This window comes from Cebus imitator, unplaced genomic scaffold, assembly GCF_001604975.1.
Source record: "Cebus imitator isolate Cc_AM_T3 unplaced genomic scaffold, Cebus_imitator-1.0 Scaffold478, whole genome shotgun sequence".
In the NCBI taxonomy this organism is placed as follows: domain Eukaryota; kingdom Metazoa; phylum Chordata; class Mammalia; order Primates; family Cebidae; genus Cebus; species Cebus imitator.
The window spans coordinates 269,916-286,452 of NW_016107793.1; the positions used below are offsets into that span (position 1 = coordinate 269,916).

Below are 16,537 nucleotides of genomic sequence, written 5' to 3' on the forward strand. Positions count from 1 at the left end.
TTTTTTGAGATGAAGTCTCACTCTATAGCACAGGCTGGAGTGCAGTGGGGTAATCATGGCTTACTGCAAACTTTGCCTCTTGGATTCAAGCAATTCTCCTTCCTCAGCCTCCTAAGTAGCTGGGACGGCACCACCATGTGGGCCTGGCTAATTTTTATATTTTTAGTAGAGACGGGGTTTCTCCATGTTAGCCAGGTTGGTCTTGAACTCCTGGCCTCCAGTGATCCACCTGCCTCAGCCTCCCAAAGTGCTGGGATTACAGGCATGAGGCACTGTGTCTGGCCAGTTTTTGTTTTTTGAGACAGGATTTCTCTCTGTTGCCCAGGCTGGAGTACAGTGGTACTATTATGACTAACTGCAGCCTTGACCTCCCAGATTCAAGTGATCCTTTCATCTCAGCCTCCTGAGTAGCTAGAACTACAGGTACACACCACCACACCCAGCTAATGTTTTTTATTTTTTGTACAGATGGGGTCTCTTTGTCTTGCTCAGGCTGGTCTTAAACTCTTGGGCTCCAGTGATGGAGTCTAGCTGTCACCAGGCTGGAGGGCAGTGTCTTCCCAAAGTGCTGGGATTATAGGCATGAGCCACCATGCCTGGCACTTAACTGATAGTGGATTTTCAAACGTTTTCTCCCATTCTGTGAGTTATCTTTTTACACTTTTGATAGTGGTTTATGGTTTTTGTTTTTTGTTTTGAGAGACAAAGTCTTGCTCCGTTGCCCAGGCTGGAGTACAGTGGCGTGATCATAGCTCACTGTAATCCTGAACTCCTGAGCTCAAGAAGTCTTCCTGCCTCAGCCTCCCTGATACCTGGGACTACAGTGCATGCCATCTTGCCCCACTCATGATAGTGTAATTTGATGCAGAATAGTTTTTCATTTTTTATGAAGTCCAGTTTTATCTACATTTTTCTTTTGTCGCTTGTGCTTTTATTGTCATATCTAAGATACTTTTGCCTAACCTGAGGTTGTGAAGATTTATACCCTTGTTTTAAGAGGTTTATAATTTCAGCTCTTACATTTAAGTCTTTGATGTATTTGTAGTTAATTTTATGTATGGTGTGATCCAGGGGTTAATCGACTTTCTTTTGTATTGGATATCCAGTTATCTCAGCACCATTTGTTGAAAGACTGTTCTTTACTCATTGAATTGTAAAACCAGGGGACCACCTGATATTAGCCAAACTGCAAAGTTGGAAGCCAGTTATTGAGTTTAGAGGGCACACTGCCCTCCTAAAGACCACCTTCACTTCTGAAACCAACCGCAATTTCAGAGGGTTGCAAAACCATCCTCATATTTGCTAATTCACCAGAACTCACTGAAAGCTGTTATAGTCATGATTATAGTTTATTATAGGGAGCACAGAGATTAAAATCAGCTAAAGGAAGAGACAAATAGCACAGAGTTAGCCAGGTGTGGTGGCTCACGCCTGTAGTCCCAGCACTTTAGGAGGCCAAGGTAGGCAGATAACGAGGAGTTTAAGACCATCCTGGCCAACATCGTGAAACCTGTCTCTGCTAAAAATACAAAAATCAGCTGGATGTTGCAATGCATGCCTGTAATCCCAGTTACTTGGGAGGCTGAGACAGGAGAATTGCTTGAACCTGGGAGGTGGAGGTTGCAGTGAGCTGAGATTATGCCACTGCCCTCCAGCCTGGTGCCAGCTAGACTCTGTCTCAAAATAAATAAATAAAAAATGGAGCAGAGTCTTAAAGGATTTTAGACATGAAGCTTGCATGCTACGCTCCCGCAGAGTCAGGACACATTACCTTCTTGGCATAGATGTATGACAATATGCTTGAACTACAGCAGCCCCTTCTTACCCACAGTATCACATTCTGGGGTTTCAGTTACTCACAGGCAACTATGATTTGAAAATATTAAGTGGAAGATTCCAGAAATAAACAATTCATAAGTTTTAAAATGCATGCTGTTCTGAGAAGCATGATGAAATCTTACTCTGTTCCACTCTACCTTACCCGGAACGCAAATTGTCCCTTTGTCTAGCGTCTCTACTCTGTATACAGGGCCCACCTGTTAATCACTTAGTAGCCGTTTTTCGATCAACTGTTGTGCTATTACAGTGCTTTTGTTGAGGTCCCCTTATTTTGCTTAATATTAGCCCTAAAGCACAAGAGTAGTGATGCTGGCAACTCAGATATGCCAGAGAGAAGTCAGGAAATGTATCCTTTATGTGAAACGGTTAAAGTTCCTGACTTAAGGAAATTAAAAAATTGTATGCTGAGGTTGCTAAGATCAAGCTTGTGTTTGTGAAACTCTTTCTTCACAGAAAGAAAAATTCCTGCTAGTTTTGTTGTCACACCTCTGGCTGCAAAAATTACGGCCACAGTGCATGATAAGTGCTTAGTTAAGATGGAAAAGGCATTAAGTTTTTGAGTGGAAGACATGAAGAGAAATAGCTTTCAATCAACAGCGTTCAGGTTTAGTACTATACCTGGTTTCAGGCGTCCCCTAGAGGTCTTGGAACATATCCCCGTGAATAAGGAGGGACCACAGTATTGCCTACCAGGTGCTTCCAGAGTATTTATTAGGGCATCATTATATAAGCCTGATTGATTTGCTTGGCTGCCCACGTGGTTGAACTCAATCTTCAAGTCAACCGATAACAAGTTGTCCAAAGTCCCCCACCCTAAACCACATGGTTGGTCTTTCTGGTAAGGCCAGCTTTCATCCTAAGACTTCTGGGTGTTGAAGCTACAACCTAAAATCTGGTAACAAACACATACTTATTAGGTCTGACATGGATTACCTCCCAAAGGCAAAGGCCAGACATCTCTTTGAATAAGGTCAACTTTTTTACTACATTGAGACAAATATTTATTTAAGGACAAAGTTAAGGAGGGAATTAGTTTTTTAAACTGAGTATCAATAGTCTGCCAGGAGTTGTATTAGGATCTTTTTGTATGGCCAACTCATTAAATTTTCAAATTAACTCTGAGAAATATTGTTTCTTCTCTTTTTTTTTTTTTTTCTAGGTATACACACATCTATTAGTTCTGTAAATGTTTCTTTATTTGGCACATGAGGAAACTCAGGCTCATATGTTTTTTCTTCTTCTTCTTTTTTATTTTTAGAGACAGGGTCTTGCTTCATTGCCCAGGCTAGTCTCAAATTTTTGGTCTCTGGGCTCAAACAGTCCTCTCGCCTCAGCCTCCCAAAGTGTTAGGATTATAGGTTTGAGCCACCACCCCCGACCTGAGGCTCATACATTGAGCAACTTCTCTGAGAGATGGAGCTAGGATCAGACCAAAGTTCCTCTGCCGCAGAGCCCTTAATCAGATGCCACTCATCAGGACTGCTTCACTGCATAACTCCAGGGTACCCACATTGTATTCTCTGAGGATGGCTTTTCTTGGGATTGTACAGTGAAGCACTTTATGTCCCAGCCACCCTAAATAATACATACCATCTGAATAAAGGCAGTGTGCTTGCTGCATAAATGTAGCTTCCAGACAAGTTTCCGTGTCTTCCTCTACTGTGTATGAATTCTGGAGCTGTCACTCTACATTGCCTCCCAGTACAGCCAGTTAAAATGTCCGTGAAGGTACACGCCTCAGGTAACCTTTTGGTGTATTAATGACCATCTTGTTTTGGAATACCAAGCGATAGTTGTGTTACCTCTTTTTCTGGGTTGATTTGAGCATCACTGAAACTCTTGCTACTCTGTTTTCCTTCTCAGGCTGCTGTACAGGACAGATTGAATGAGCAAGAGGGTGTACCTAGTGTTTTCAACCCCCCTCCATCACGACCCCTGCAGGTTAATACAGCTGACCACAGGATCTACAGCTATGTTGTCTCAAGACCTCAGCCAAGGGCAAGTTATTTCATAGCTGGAATTTCCTCCTTTTTTATTTATAAGTTCATTCACTTGGTTATATTGATCTCCCTGTGACAGGAGCAAAATAAGTATTTAGAATATAAACCTGTTAGTTAGACTTGGCCCCTTGGTTATATTATTTTGCCTTGATTCCTCAATGAATTGATATAGAAACTATTCATTTTCTTTCTATTCTTTGCCAGTTATTTGGAGAGTGTTTTTTACTTCTTAAGTTACAATTTGTTTACTCAAGTTCTTTGTTGCTTCAGTTTACTTAATCTTAAACCACTTTTGGGGAAGTACATGGAATCTTTGTAGGAACTTTGGCCACATCTTTGAAGTAAGTGTTGAAGGACTAATAGCAAGGAGGTGATTCACTGAAATTCAGTAGACATACAAGAGCACTTCAATAACCTGGTATTTTGCTATTAGGGATCCAGACATGAATAAAGAGCCAGTCTTCCCATCCCTTTAACATTGCAGCAGTTAGAATATACTCCATCATCATTGCCTTTTTGTGGAGTACTTGATTTTTTTTGTTGTTTTGTTCTGTTTGAGACAGGGTTCACTCTGTTGCCCAGGCTAGAGAGCAGTGACACAATCTTGGCTCACTGCAGCCTAGACCTCCCGGGCTCAAGCAATCCTACAGGTGTGTGCCACCATCCTGGCTAATTTTTTTTATTTTTTGTAGAGATGGGGTCTTGCTATGGTGCCCAGGCTGATCTTGAACTCCTGAGCTCAAGTTATCTGCCCACCTCAGCCTCCCAAGTGCTGGAATTACAGGCTTGAGCTACTGTGCCTGGCCTACTTGATGTTTTAAAACATGTTTCTAAGTAGTGCTTTGTGGTTTTCTGAAGTACAGTAGCAGATTCCCATATCAGCCATGGGGCTCCATCCTGGCCATGGACACAGAACATGTCTCAGGTTAACACAGTGTGACATCTATGGAATGCTTTGTAAACTATAGAGCCCTGGATGTATGCTAGTTTTAATAATTAGTAACAGCAATAATAATAATTAGCATTAACATTTATATACCAATGTCTAAAGTTAGTTAGTGGTTCTCTTTTTTGCTATTTCTATAAACATTATTTTAGGTTTTTATGTTTGTTTGTTTTGTTTTGTTTTGTTTTGAGACAGAATCTCCCTCTGTCACCCAGGCTGGAGTGCAGTGGCAAGATCTCAGTTCACTGCAGTCTCCGTCTCCCAGGTTCAAGCAATTCTTCTGCCTCAGCCTCCTGAGTAGCTGGGATTACAGGTGCCACCACGACTGGCTAATTTTTATATTTTTAGTAGAGACTGGGTTTTACCATGTTGGCCAGGCTGATCTCAAACTCCTGACCTCAAGTGATCTGCCTGCCTTAGCTTCCCAAAGTGCTGGGATTACAGACTTGAGCCACCACACCTGGCTAATTTTTGTGTTTTTAGTAGAGACAGGGTTTTACCATGTTGGCCAGGCTGGTCTCAAACTCCTGACCTCAAGTGATGTGCCTGCCTCAGCCTCCCAAAGTGTTGGGATTACAGGCATTAGCCCCTACACCTGGCTAGTTTTTGTATTTTCAGTAGAGACAGGGTTGTTTTTTTTTTGTTTTTATTTATTTATTTATTTATTTTTAGAGACCGGCTGGTCTCGAACTTCTGACCTCAGGTGATCCAGCTGCCTTGGCCTCCCAAAGTGTTGGGATTACAGGTGTGAGCTACTGAGCCTGGCCTATTTCTATATACCATATTTTGATATGTAAAAAAAAGGACAGAATGAATATGTATCATTTGGGGGACATTAACTTGCAATTGCATTTGACAAGTATATAAGTAGCTGCAGAAAAAAAGTATTAAAGCAGCTTTGGTGTTTGTTTGAGACGGAGTTTCACTCTGCCCCCTAGGCTGGAGTGCAGTGGCGCAATCTCAGCTCACTGCAACCTCCACCTCCTGGGTTCAAGCGATTCTCCTGACTGAGCTTCCCCAAGTAGCTGAGACTACAGGTGCATGCCACCACACCCGGCTAATATTTTTGTATTTTTAGTAGAGACAGGGTTTTACCATGTTGGCCAGGCTGGTCTTGAACTCCTGACCGCAGGTGTTCCGCCTGCCTCGACCTCCGCAAGTGCTGGGATTATAGGTGGGAGACATTGTGCTGGGCCTTAAAGCAGATTTAATACAAAAATTATGCGGGGAAAAAAAGAAAATGATAGTAAGATGAAATAAGATCAGAGATGGTGGCACTTAGGAAGGATGAAGTGGCCAGGAAGAGGGAACCCATATTTTAGAGGAACAAATCACATGGAAGGACAAAAAAGAGTGAGCAAATCTGAACTAGCCATTTGATGAAGTATTAGGGATTGAGATAATTTTGTCTAACTTTGTTTTTGGACTTTCAGGGGCTGCTTGGATGGGGTTATTACTTGATAATGCTTCCATTCCGGTTTACCTATTACACGATACTTGATATATTTAGGTATGTACCTTTGAATTTATGTATTAGTAGCATGGTAAGACTTTGGAGCTGAAATTTAGGCCAAAATAAGTTTTATGCTGTATCAATGTTAACTTGCCAATTTGTCATGAGATTGAATACTCTTCCCAAACTCTTTTAATACTGTATAAAAATATTTTAAATTGTTGAACCATTGGCAGGCATTGTGAAATGGAATTATTTTTAAATTAGTTTCACATATTGTTTGCAAAAACCAGTCTGGCCATATTTATTTGTCTTCCCCCCACCACCATATTTGTCACCTCTGCATTTCCTAGTTGATGTCCACACCCTTTCCTTTCTAACCACCATCATCTCCTAGCTTTACACTCATTAGAACTTTGTCCTTGAACTACTTTTCCACCTGACTACTCACAATCCCAACAAATTCTCTTGCTCTGAGATTACCCAGCTTGCCCTTGATTCGTCCCACAATAGGTGCACCTCTCTATACACTCACTCCTGGTATACCTTTTCTTTCCTTTTTTTTTTTTTTTTTTTTTTTTTTTTGAAACAAAGTCTTGCTCTGTCGCTCAAGCTAGAGTGCAGTGGCGCGATCTTAGCTCTCTGCAACCTTCACCTCCCATGTTTGAATGATTCTCCTACCTCAGTCTCCCAAGTAGCTAGGATTACAGGCATGTGCCACCATGCCTGGCTAATTTTTGTATTTTTAGTGGAGACAGTACAAATGGAGTCTCACTTTGTTGGCCAGGCTGGTCTCCAGCTCCTGGCATCGAGTAGTCCACCTGCCTTGGCCTGCCGAAGTGCTGGGATTACAGGTATGAGCCACCACGCCTGGCACCTTCTGTACCTTTTCACTTTGCCCTGGCAACTGGAACCCTTTTATGTATATACCCATTTGCTTTATACCCTCACGTTTCTTCTAGCTTCCTTTATGTGCCATTAAAAGAGCTCATCACTGTAAGCTACAGAGGGTCCAAGGCCAGAAACTGAATGGGGCACAATTTCCTAGCATGTCAGGATTGGGTTATCTGGCCTTGAGCCACACCTACGCTTTATGGAGAACTAAAATGTTCATGGGCATCCAGGCCAGCAGATGGAGCTGGGATATGTAGTATGGGCCTTGTATATACAGGGAACCTGAACCTCCCTCCAAATATGGGACAGCCTTTGTCCTGCTCTAGGGAGCAGAGGCTGAAGGTGAGGGTCCAGCAGCTGCATAAGTACAAGGATCAGATAGTACCTTTTATATTGGCCCCTTGGTGTTTTATGAGGTTGTCTGCTTAATGGCTTTCTTGCTTTAGCAACATTCTTTGTGGTCACCAATTAACTGCTTAGTACTGTTTCCATCCCCATTTTATTTAAGAATGAACATGTAAAAACCTTTAAAATCAATGGAAACTAAGTTGACATCTCTGTTTTTTCTAAAAAATAAAAAAAGCCGATTGTCCTAAATTGTGTAGCTCATGGGAATATAGTGTAATGAGGAAAAAGAAAGCCTTTATTCACTCATCGAAAGAGATAATTCTAAAATACTGAATTTCAAAGAAAGTAGTTTAAACATCAGTCTTCTAAAGAATTTCTAACCGTTCCCCCCAAGTATACAATTTACTACATTTTGTGTTTTTAATTTGCTCTGGATTGTTTGTGTCAATGAATTTGGTTTGATTACTTGGGAGATATTTCAAGTAGAATTGTATACACATGGGGAAATTTATTGGGATAATGAATTGGTTCACTTTTTGGTAAGGAAAGTATCATAGTTTAGTCACCTTTTCTGTGCTGAAAGTTTTTCAAGTAAATGAATATTGTTTGCTTTCCTAGGGAAAATATGCATGGCATGTATCACTAATTTTAATGCAGCTGTATCATCCAACCAACTTGTTTAATGTTATGTAGCACGTTAGTCTCTGTCCCATTGCCTTCTCTGGAAACCAAAGGATAAATAAATGGTACTATACAACTAGAATAGGCCCTTTAGAAACAGATGTGTGGTACCATTAGGTATTGTATTCTTCACTTTACAAAAGCTGCCAATACTCCACATTTGCCAGGGTATTGTGGAGCAGTTTTATAACTTCTTACATGGGTACCATCTACCATAAATCATCAAGCAAAATTTACTTACCCCTTTGAAGAGCAAGTAAATAATGACTGCAACTTCAGATTTGAAGTTCCTATCCATAATTTGAATAGTTTGGGGTTGTGAACTCAGTATTCAAAATCCCAGGAAAACAGAAACAAGTAGGACAACCAGAAAGTGACCTCTGTTCTAGAGCAACACTATCACGTAGAACTGTGATGATAAAAACGTTCTGTATCTCCACTATTCAGTGTGAAAGCCATTAAACACATGTGGCTATTGAGCACTTGAAATGTGGCTAGCATTACTAAGGAACTGAATTGTAATTGTATGGAATAGATTTAAATTTAGAAGAGCCACATTTGACTAGTGGCTGCAGTGTTTAGACAGTACCATTCTAGAGAATCTGGGTGCATAGCCTGGCACATGATCTTTTTGGTTACTGTGTCTTCCTTTCCAAACCCTTCTAGCCTAAATCGTTATGCAGAAAATACTCAGGATTTATACAGACCAGTGTCGGAATTTATAATCCCAGTAGTTTGCATTCTTTTTGAACAGGCAATAGAGTAACACTTGGTGCTTTATGGCTTTTGAACCAGACTCTACTCTGAGATTTGATGGTCCACCCACAGATCATTCACCTTCCTTTGTTGCCATGCCTCTGGCTCTGTTACAGGAATCTGTACAAATTGGCCCGCTCCATATGCACTATAGTAAGCTGGATTCATATGATATTTATTCCTTCCTCCCCAGGTTTGCTCTTCGTTTTATACGGCCTGACCCTCGCAGCCGGGTCACTGACCCTGTTGGGGACATTGTTTCATTTATGCACTCTTTTGAAGAGAAATATGGGAGGGCACACCCTGTCTTCTACCAGGGAACGTACAGCCAGGTCAGTGCCACAACCATATAGATGCCAACTTACTGAAATGATTCTATCCTCAAAGGAAAGCATAGCCCAGCACTGATCATGTCCTTTTTTTACTCGAAAACCTTAATTAACTCTTCACTGCTCACAGGGGGTAATATAAAAAGACCAAACCTTTTAGCTGGCCCCTCTTTGATCCAGTGCGTCCTTCTTTTGAGGTATTTTCTATATAACTTATTTTACCATACCCTCAGTTGCAGCTGATCCATTCCCTGAACATATTTCATACTTGCCTACCTCTGTGCCTTTGCTTTTGCTGGTCCCTCTACATAGAATGCCTTCCTCACATTTTTGCTAATTGGAATCTTGCCAATCCTTAAACTAGCTCATTCGCTCCTCATAATTCTCCATGTTGTGCCCTATCCTGCCCTATCTCACAATCTAGAATACCAATCTTTCCTTTTCTTCTACCATAGCTTTTAAAAATTGATAGCAATTTCATATTCTTTCCTATATTATAGTTATTTATGTTCATGTCTAATCTTTGCTACCAAACTGTAAGCCCCTTGGAGGCAAAGCCTAAATCTTCTTTGATCTCACACAGAATTGAATAAGAACAAAGACCATAGACTCAGGGTAGCATCAGCCTCAGCCTCAGCCACATAGACCTTTAACTCAGACCTCACTATTCAGGGGAGGAAAAATTAGAGTTCTGTGGGTGTTAGGTATATCTCTAGTTTGCCAGAGAAATACATAGAATTAATACCACAATAATAGGGAAAACTATGGGAATGCTATGGGAATAGGCAAAAGAGCGTTCTATTATATAGCCTCCAGGATTCCTGAATCTATCTGGAGAAAGAGAAAAATGCTCACCCTTGCTTCCTGCTTTTGATTTTCCCACATCTGTTTTTTATCATAGTCTCCTAGGTGGCTGTTTCCACCCTACTCAGCAAGCACTGAGCACCTACTGTATGCCAGGCAGTGTCCTCAGTGTTAGAGATACAGAGATGAATGAGATGAGCACCTCCCATGTACCCTCTCTGCTATGACCCTGAGGATATACCATCCTTGGCTATGTCAGCATTCTTACAGTGTAATGTGCTCAGGAGCATGCACATGCGAAAGCATGCACAGAAGTCTTGCACGCCAGCCTTGTCTCTGAAAGTCTTTTACACTCTATACTCTTTAGAATGCCTTTGGGTCCTATAGTCCATCATTCCTACTCGATATATGGCCTGGGATCAGGGTTGTCTTTCCAGTTATTTTTTACTTAAAAGGATGTTATAACTGTGAAAAATTCTCACCTCCCTTTCATATGGTTAGATTCTCCTGTTTTTATCTTCCTTTAGACTGTGGGTGCAGCTGACTTTTCTGTGATTTGTTGGGAACCTGTATTTGTAAGCCTGTCTACTCTCATGTATCTGTTATAGTTTGAATCCTAACAACACTAAAACCTTTTCATTAAAGCTTGTTAGCATGGAGTTTCTATAGGGAGAACAATGCCAGGGGTGTGAAGGTAGGAGCTCAGGTATTTTTTGATTTCTCGCTCACCTTTCTTCCTTATTTTTCCTTTTGTTCCTAAATACATAGCTGTATCCATTAGGACCCTTAGCCTAAATATAAGTTCAAGGCACAGTCTTCATAATAATTAGTGATCTTCTATTTCTCACAGGCACTTAATGATGCCAAACGGGAGCTTCGCTTTCTTTTGGTTTATCTTCATGGAGATGATCACCAGGACTCTGATGAGTTTTGTCGGTAAGTGGATTGATTATTTTCCTTCTCTTTTCTGACTCTTTCTGCTGACAGTTTGTAGTCAGCAAGTTGTTCTCATGTCCTTTTCCATACCTTTCCACAGCAACACACTCTGTGCACCTGAGGTTATTTCACTAATAAATACTAGGATGCTCTTCTGGGCATGCTCTACAAACAAACCTGAGGGATACAGGGGTAAGTTATGTTTCTTCTGCCTCATTGAGATTGTTGGAGTATCTTTGAAGTAGTCTGGAAAGACATGCCATGCCATTTATTACAAGGGTGTTCATTCTGTGGTAGATACAATGCTAGTTCCTGTTTTATATTGTGTCATTTAATCCTCTCAGCAGTCCTGAGCAATGTGTGGGGGGCTCATATTACCTTCACTTTATAATTTATACCTTCACTATATTACCTTAACTTTATGAAACGGGCTCAGAGAGTTTAAGCCACTGGCTGAAGATCACACAATCAGCAAGTTTTAATTTTTTGTGTTTTATTTAACTAAGTTATTTTTTTTCTGAGATGGAGTCTCGCTTTGTCTCCCATGCTGGAGTGCAGTGGCATGATCTCGGCTCACTGCAACCTCCACCTTCCCGATTTAAGCGATTCTCCTGCCTCAGCCTCCTGAGTAGCTGGAACTACAGCCGTGCGCTACCATGCCTGGCTAATTTTTTTGTATTTTTAGTAGAGATGGGGTTTCACCATGTGCTCAGGCTGGCCTTGAACTCCTGGACTCAAGTGATCAGCCCACCTCAGCCTCCCAAAATGCTGGGACTACAGGTGTGAGCCACCACGTCCTGCTCCGCCATAATTAGCAAGTTTTAGAGTACAACCAGGTCTACCAGACTCTAAAGCCCATGCTTCACATGCAACATTGCCAAAGCCTGCCACATTCAGAGAAATACCCAGTCTTGGCTAGCAGCTTGCATTTAATCTTAATGGGCTTTTTACTGAAGAGATTATTCTCTTCATCAGCAATTTTAACAGAGCCCTTGCCCAATGAGTCAATTGTTTGAGTACCTTGAGTGCTGATACGGATTTGGAAAGTTCAGATCTTTGCTGACAATAACTCTTCTTTGGAGATAAGTATTTTTAGATGGTTAGTAAAAGATAAAAAAGCATCCAGTTAAGAAAAATGTAGAGGCCGGGCGCGGTGGCTCACGCCTGTAATCCTAGCACTTTGGGAGGCTGAGGTGGGTGGATCACCTGAGGTCAGGAGTTCAAGACCAGCCTGGCCATCATGGAGAAGCCCCATCTTTAAAAAAAAAAAAAAAAAAAAGAAAGAAAGAAAAATGTAGTCATTTTTGCAGCTACTTCTGTCCAGCGACCTTTGAGTATATATTAGCATGCCACATACTGTGCCATGTCTTGAGAACCAAAGATGTGGCAGATGTTGTCCCTGCATCCTGGAATCTGAATCTTAGGCCTGATTGTTTTTAAACATCTGAATACCTGCATGCATTTTGCCATTCTAATATGGCTTTGCCGGGGCGGAAGGGAGGTTTTGAATAGAAGGAAAATAAGAATTTTTTTTAATAGAAGTTTATAAAATCTCTTCTTTCACACCATAAAGGAAAACATAGGTAAAACTCTGTTATGGTAAAATCTTGGTCATTTAGACACCACTTTTCTTTTTTTTTTTTTTTTTTTTTTTGAGACCAAGTCTCACTCTGTTCCCCAGGCTGGCGTGCAGTGGCACGATCTTGGTTCACTGCAGCTTCAAATGATTCTCCTGCCTCAGCCTCCCGAGTAGGTGGGATTACAGGTGTGCACCACCACGCCTGGCTAATTTTTCTATTTTTAGTAGAGACAGGGTTTCACCATATTGGCCAGGCTGGTCTCAAACTCCTGACCTCAAGTGATCCAACTTCCTTGGCTTCCCAAAATACTGGGATTAAAGGTGTGAGCTACCATGCCCAGCCTCAGTTTTCTATTAATAAGCTCCTTTAGAACTGAAAAACTAACCTTTTTAAGGATAGAAAAAAGATACATTGGGAGAAAGGGTAAAGAAAGCATTAGGCAAGAGAAAAAAAAAGATGATGGTGGAGATTATCATCAGTAGCATCCAGCTGAGACTTGAAGCCTTGTGCCCTTTTAGGGCTTGAACCCTCGTACAGGGAAAACTGTGCCAGATTCTTTATAGATCTTTTTCCTACCATTAAGGAGACGTTGTCCTTGAACTCTGCACCCTTCCCTGGCATCATCACAACAACCACACCACCACAAGGAAAACCTGTCCTATTCTAGTGAAGGACCTAGGGACAGGCATGCAAATGGATAACAAAAACAAAAGATTACAAAACTGGGAGGAACTGGGCATGGTGGCACACTCTTGTAATCCAGCTACTCAGGAGGCTGAGGCGGGAGGATCACTGGGAGAAACTGGGCATGGTGGCACATTCTTGTAATCCAGCTAGTCAGGAGGCTGAGGTGGGAGTCACTAGACTGAGCAACATAGTGAGACCCTGGCTCCAAAAAAGAAAGAAAGAAACTAGGAGGGGGTAAAAGGGAGAAACTAAGTGATACCTCCCATCTTGCCTAACCAGGATTAAAACAGTTCTCTCTTACTCATTGTAGAAAGTCTAAGAATTGATCTTTTTCACCATCAAGTCCTGCCCTTGATCTCTTGGGTCTTTTTGTCAGTCTCACAGGCTTTACGAGAGAACACCTATCCATTCCTGGCCATGATTATGCTGAAGGACCGAAGGATGACTGTGGTGGGACGGCTAGAAGGCCTCATTCAACCTGATGACCTCATTAATCAACTGACATTTATCATGGATGCTAACCAGACTTACCTGGTGTCAGAACGCCTAGAAAGGTACAAGGGAGTTCCCTTCTGACTTCTCTGCATTGGGCCGCTATTAGCTTTTAGCTTTCCCCATTTAATGTCAAAATATTTACATGCTTTGACCCAAATTACTCTATGTCAGAAAATTTGTTTTTAGAGATTTTCAAAATAAAGACAAGGGCTGGGTACAGTGGCTAACACCTGAAATCCTAGCACGTTAGGAGGCTGAGGCTGGAGGATTACGTGAACCCAGGAGTTCAAGACCATACTGGGCAGCAAAGTGAGACCCCATCTCTACAAAAAATAAAAAAATTAGCCAGGCATGGTGGTACATGCCTGTAGTCCCAGCTACTTGGGAGCCTGAGGCAGGAGGATTGCTTGAACCCAAGAGTTCAAGGCAACAATGAGCCCTGATTGTGCCTCTTCACTCCAGACTGGATGACAAAGCAGGTCCCTGTCTTTAAAAAATAATAATAAATGAATGAATAAACAAAATAAAGACAGGCCTCTATGCTCAAGAATGTACATTACGGCATTTAGAATAGCTGAATATAATATAAAGAACTTAAATGTTAAAAAAAAAAAAAAAGTGGAATGATTATAACTCCTCTCCAATACGTAAGTTATGTACATTAATCATAGGAAATCCTCAAACCACAAAAAAGTACAAGGAAGAAATGTAAAATTACTGATAATCCTACCACCACATTAACATTGTTATATTTCTTTTTAATTTTATGCACAACACACACCCTATATACATACAGTTTCTTTTTTGTAAAATTGGGATAATACTTTCTTACAGCCCTTCTTCATATAAGAATATATCACAGCCTTTTCCCTCATCATTAAATATTATTCTGCCACATCTTTTTAATTACTGTATAACATTCTATTATCTAAATACATCATAATTTAACCAGGCCACTCTTGGATTTTTAGATTATTTTCAGTTTGTTGCTATTATAAATAGCATACATGGAGGTAATTTGTTTGCGATTTGTGATGGTTTCCTTAAATTAAAATTAAGGTTCCTGGAAGTGCAGTTTCTGGGTAAGACAATATAAATGTATTTTAAAGCTTTTGATTTATAATGCCAATTTGCCCTCAAGAAATTTAGACAAACTTAAATTTTATGGGAAGCTTTTAATAAAATGAAATGCTTCATGTTATAACATGAAATGCTTTAATAACGTGAAATGCTTCTTACAAGTTAGAAAAATGCATAATCAGGCCAAGCATGTTGGCTCACACCTGTAATCCCAGCACTTCAAGAGGCTGAGGTAGGAAGACCGCTTGAACTCAGGAGTTTGAGGTCATCTTGGGCAACATGGTGAAACCCCATCTCTGCAAAAAATATAAAAATTAGCTAAGCGTGGTGGCACACACCTGTAAGCTAAGGTGGGACGATTGCTTTAGCCTAGGAGGTTGAGGCTGCAGTGAGTCATGATCACACCACTGCACTGTAGCCTGGGTGACGGAACAATGCCCTGTTTCCAAAAAAAAGGAAAAATGCAAGATCAGAACCCTATAAATAAAGTGTTGTTTTAACTGTGTAAAAAAATGTATAGAAGAGGAAACATTCTGAGGTAACTGAAATGTTCAGTCTTGAAGTGGTGGTTATGTGGTTACATTTATCAAAATTCATTGAATTGTACATTTAAGATCTGTGCATTTCTGTGCATGTAAATTTTATCTTAATTTTTAAAGAAAGTATAAAAGCAAGAATGTTTTATCTGTTCAACTGTTTTGATTGGCTAAATATTTTGGCTAAGAGAAAACAAAAATTTGTTGGGGAGAAGATAGATATGCCAAATATTACAGTGTTTTATCTTTGATTATTGAGTCTCTGAATAACTCTGAAAACTCTACATATTTCAGATCTGCTACAATCTGTATGGATATATATGTGTGTGTGTTGGTTTTATGAGAGCAGTACAAAAATGCAGTAACCCAAAATGGGGTTGATGTAAAATATGATGTTGATGATCCCTTCATAATAACAGTACTGTGTTACGTTTGTTAGAATTAGGGGAAAAGTTTTATTTTAAAAGCAGAGAGGAAAGCTTGCTGTCTACTTTTCTGCCAAATTAAACTGAGAAAAAAGGTGACTTATTCAGATTCTGCCATGAATCCCTTATGGCAGTGTGAAATAGTCATCTGCGAGAGAGATCCAAGATGGCTGATCACTAGCAGCTCAGGATTGTAGCTCCCAGTGAAAGCGCAGAGAACGAGATGACGCCACACTTTCAGATCAATTTTTGTTGCTCACGCACCAGGAGATTCCCAGCGGAGGAGCCCCACAGGTTGCCAGTGCGACTCTTGTGGCCGGCAAGGCGGTTTTGCCACTGCCTTGGTGCAGCGGTTCTTGGTGCAGAGTTAGAAAAGCACCATCAATCATAATGCCGCTGTTTTGGCCAGCACAGTGGGTTGCTCGGATTTTAGCACTGGGAATCAACAAGTTGGACGTCCACTCAGAAACCCAATTATAAAGACCACAGATGGATAAATCTATAAAGAAAGGAAGAAACCAGCCTAAAAAGGCTGAGAATACCCAAAATCAGAACACCTCTCCCTCGACAGGGGATCACAGTTCCTCATCAGCAACGGAACAAGGCCTGATGGAGAACGAGTGTGTTCCATTAACAGAAGTAGGCTTCAAAAGGTGGATGATAAGAAACTTCTGGGAATTAAAAGAACTTGTTCTAACCCAATGCAAAGAAACTAAGAACTTTGAAAAAAGGTTTGACGAAATGTTAA

At 40.8% G+C, this 16,537-nt stretch overlaps 1 protein-coding gene across 2 annotated transcripts in view; it reads left to right on the forward strand.

Annotated features, from left to right (window-relative positions):
• FAF2 (Fas associated factor family member 2) overlaps positions 1-16,537 on the forward strand; it is a 61,873-nt gene that overhangs the window by 33,677 nt on the left and 11,659 nt on the right. For both annotated transcript variants that reach the window (XM_017512793.2, XM_017512794.2), the window contains 6 exons: positions 3,703-3,837; positions 6,219-6,295; positions 9,111-9,249; positions 10,901-10,986; positions 11,087-11,178; positions 13,630-13,807. In XM_017512793.2, coding sequence (XP_017368282.1) covers positions 3,703-3,837; positions 6,219-6,295; positions 9,111-9,249; positions 10,901-10,986; positions 11,087-11,178; positions 13,630-13,807 — 707 coding nt within the window. The remainder of the gene's footprint in view (positions 1-3,702; positions 3,838-6,218; positions 6,296-9,110; positions 9,250-10,900; positions 10,987-11,086; positions 11,179-13,629; positions 13,808-16,537) is intronic.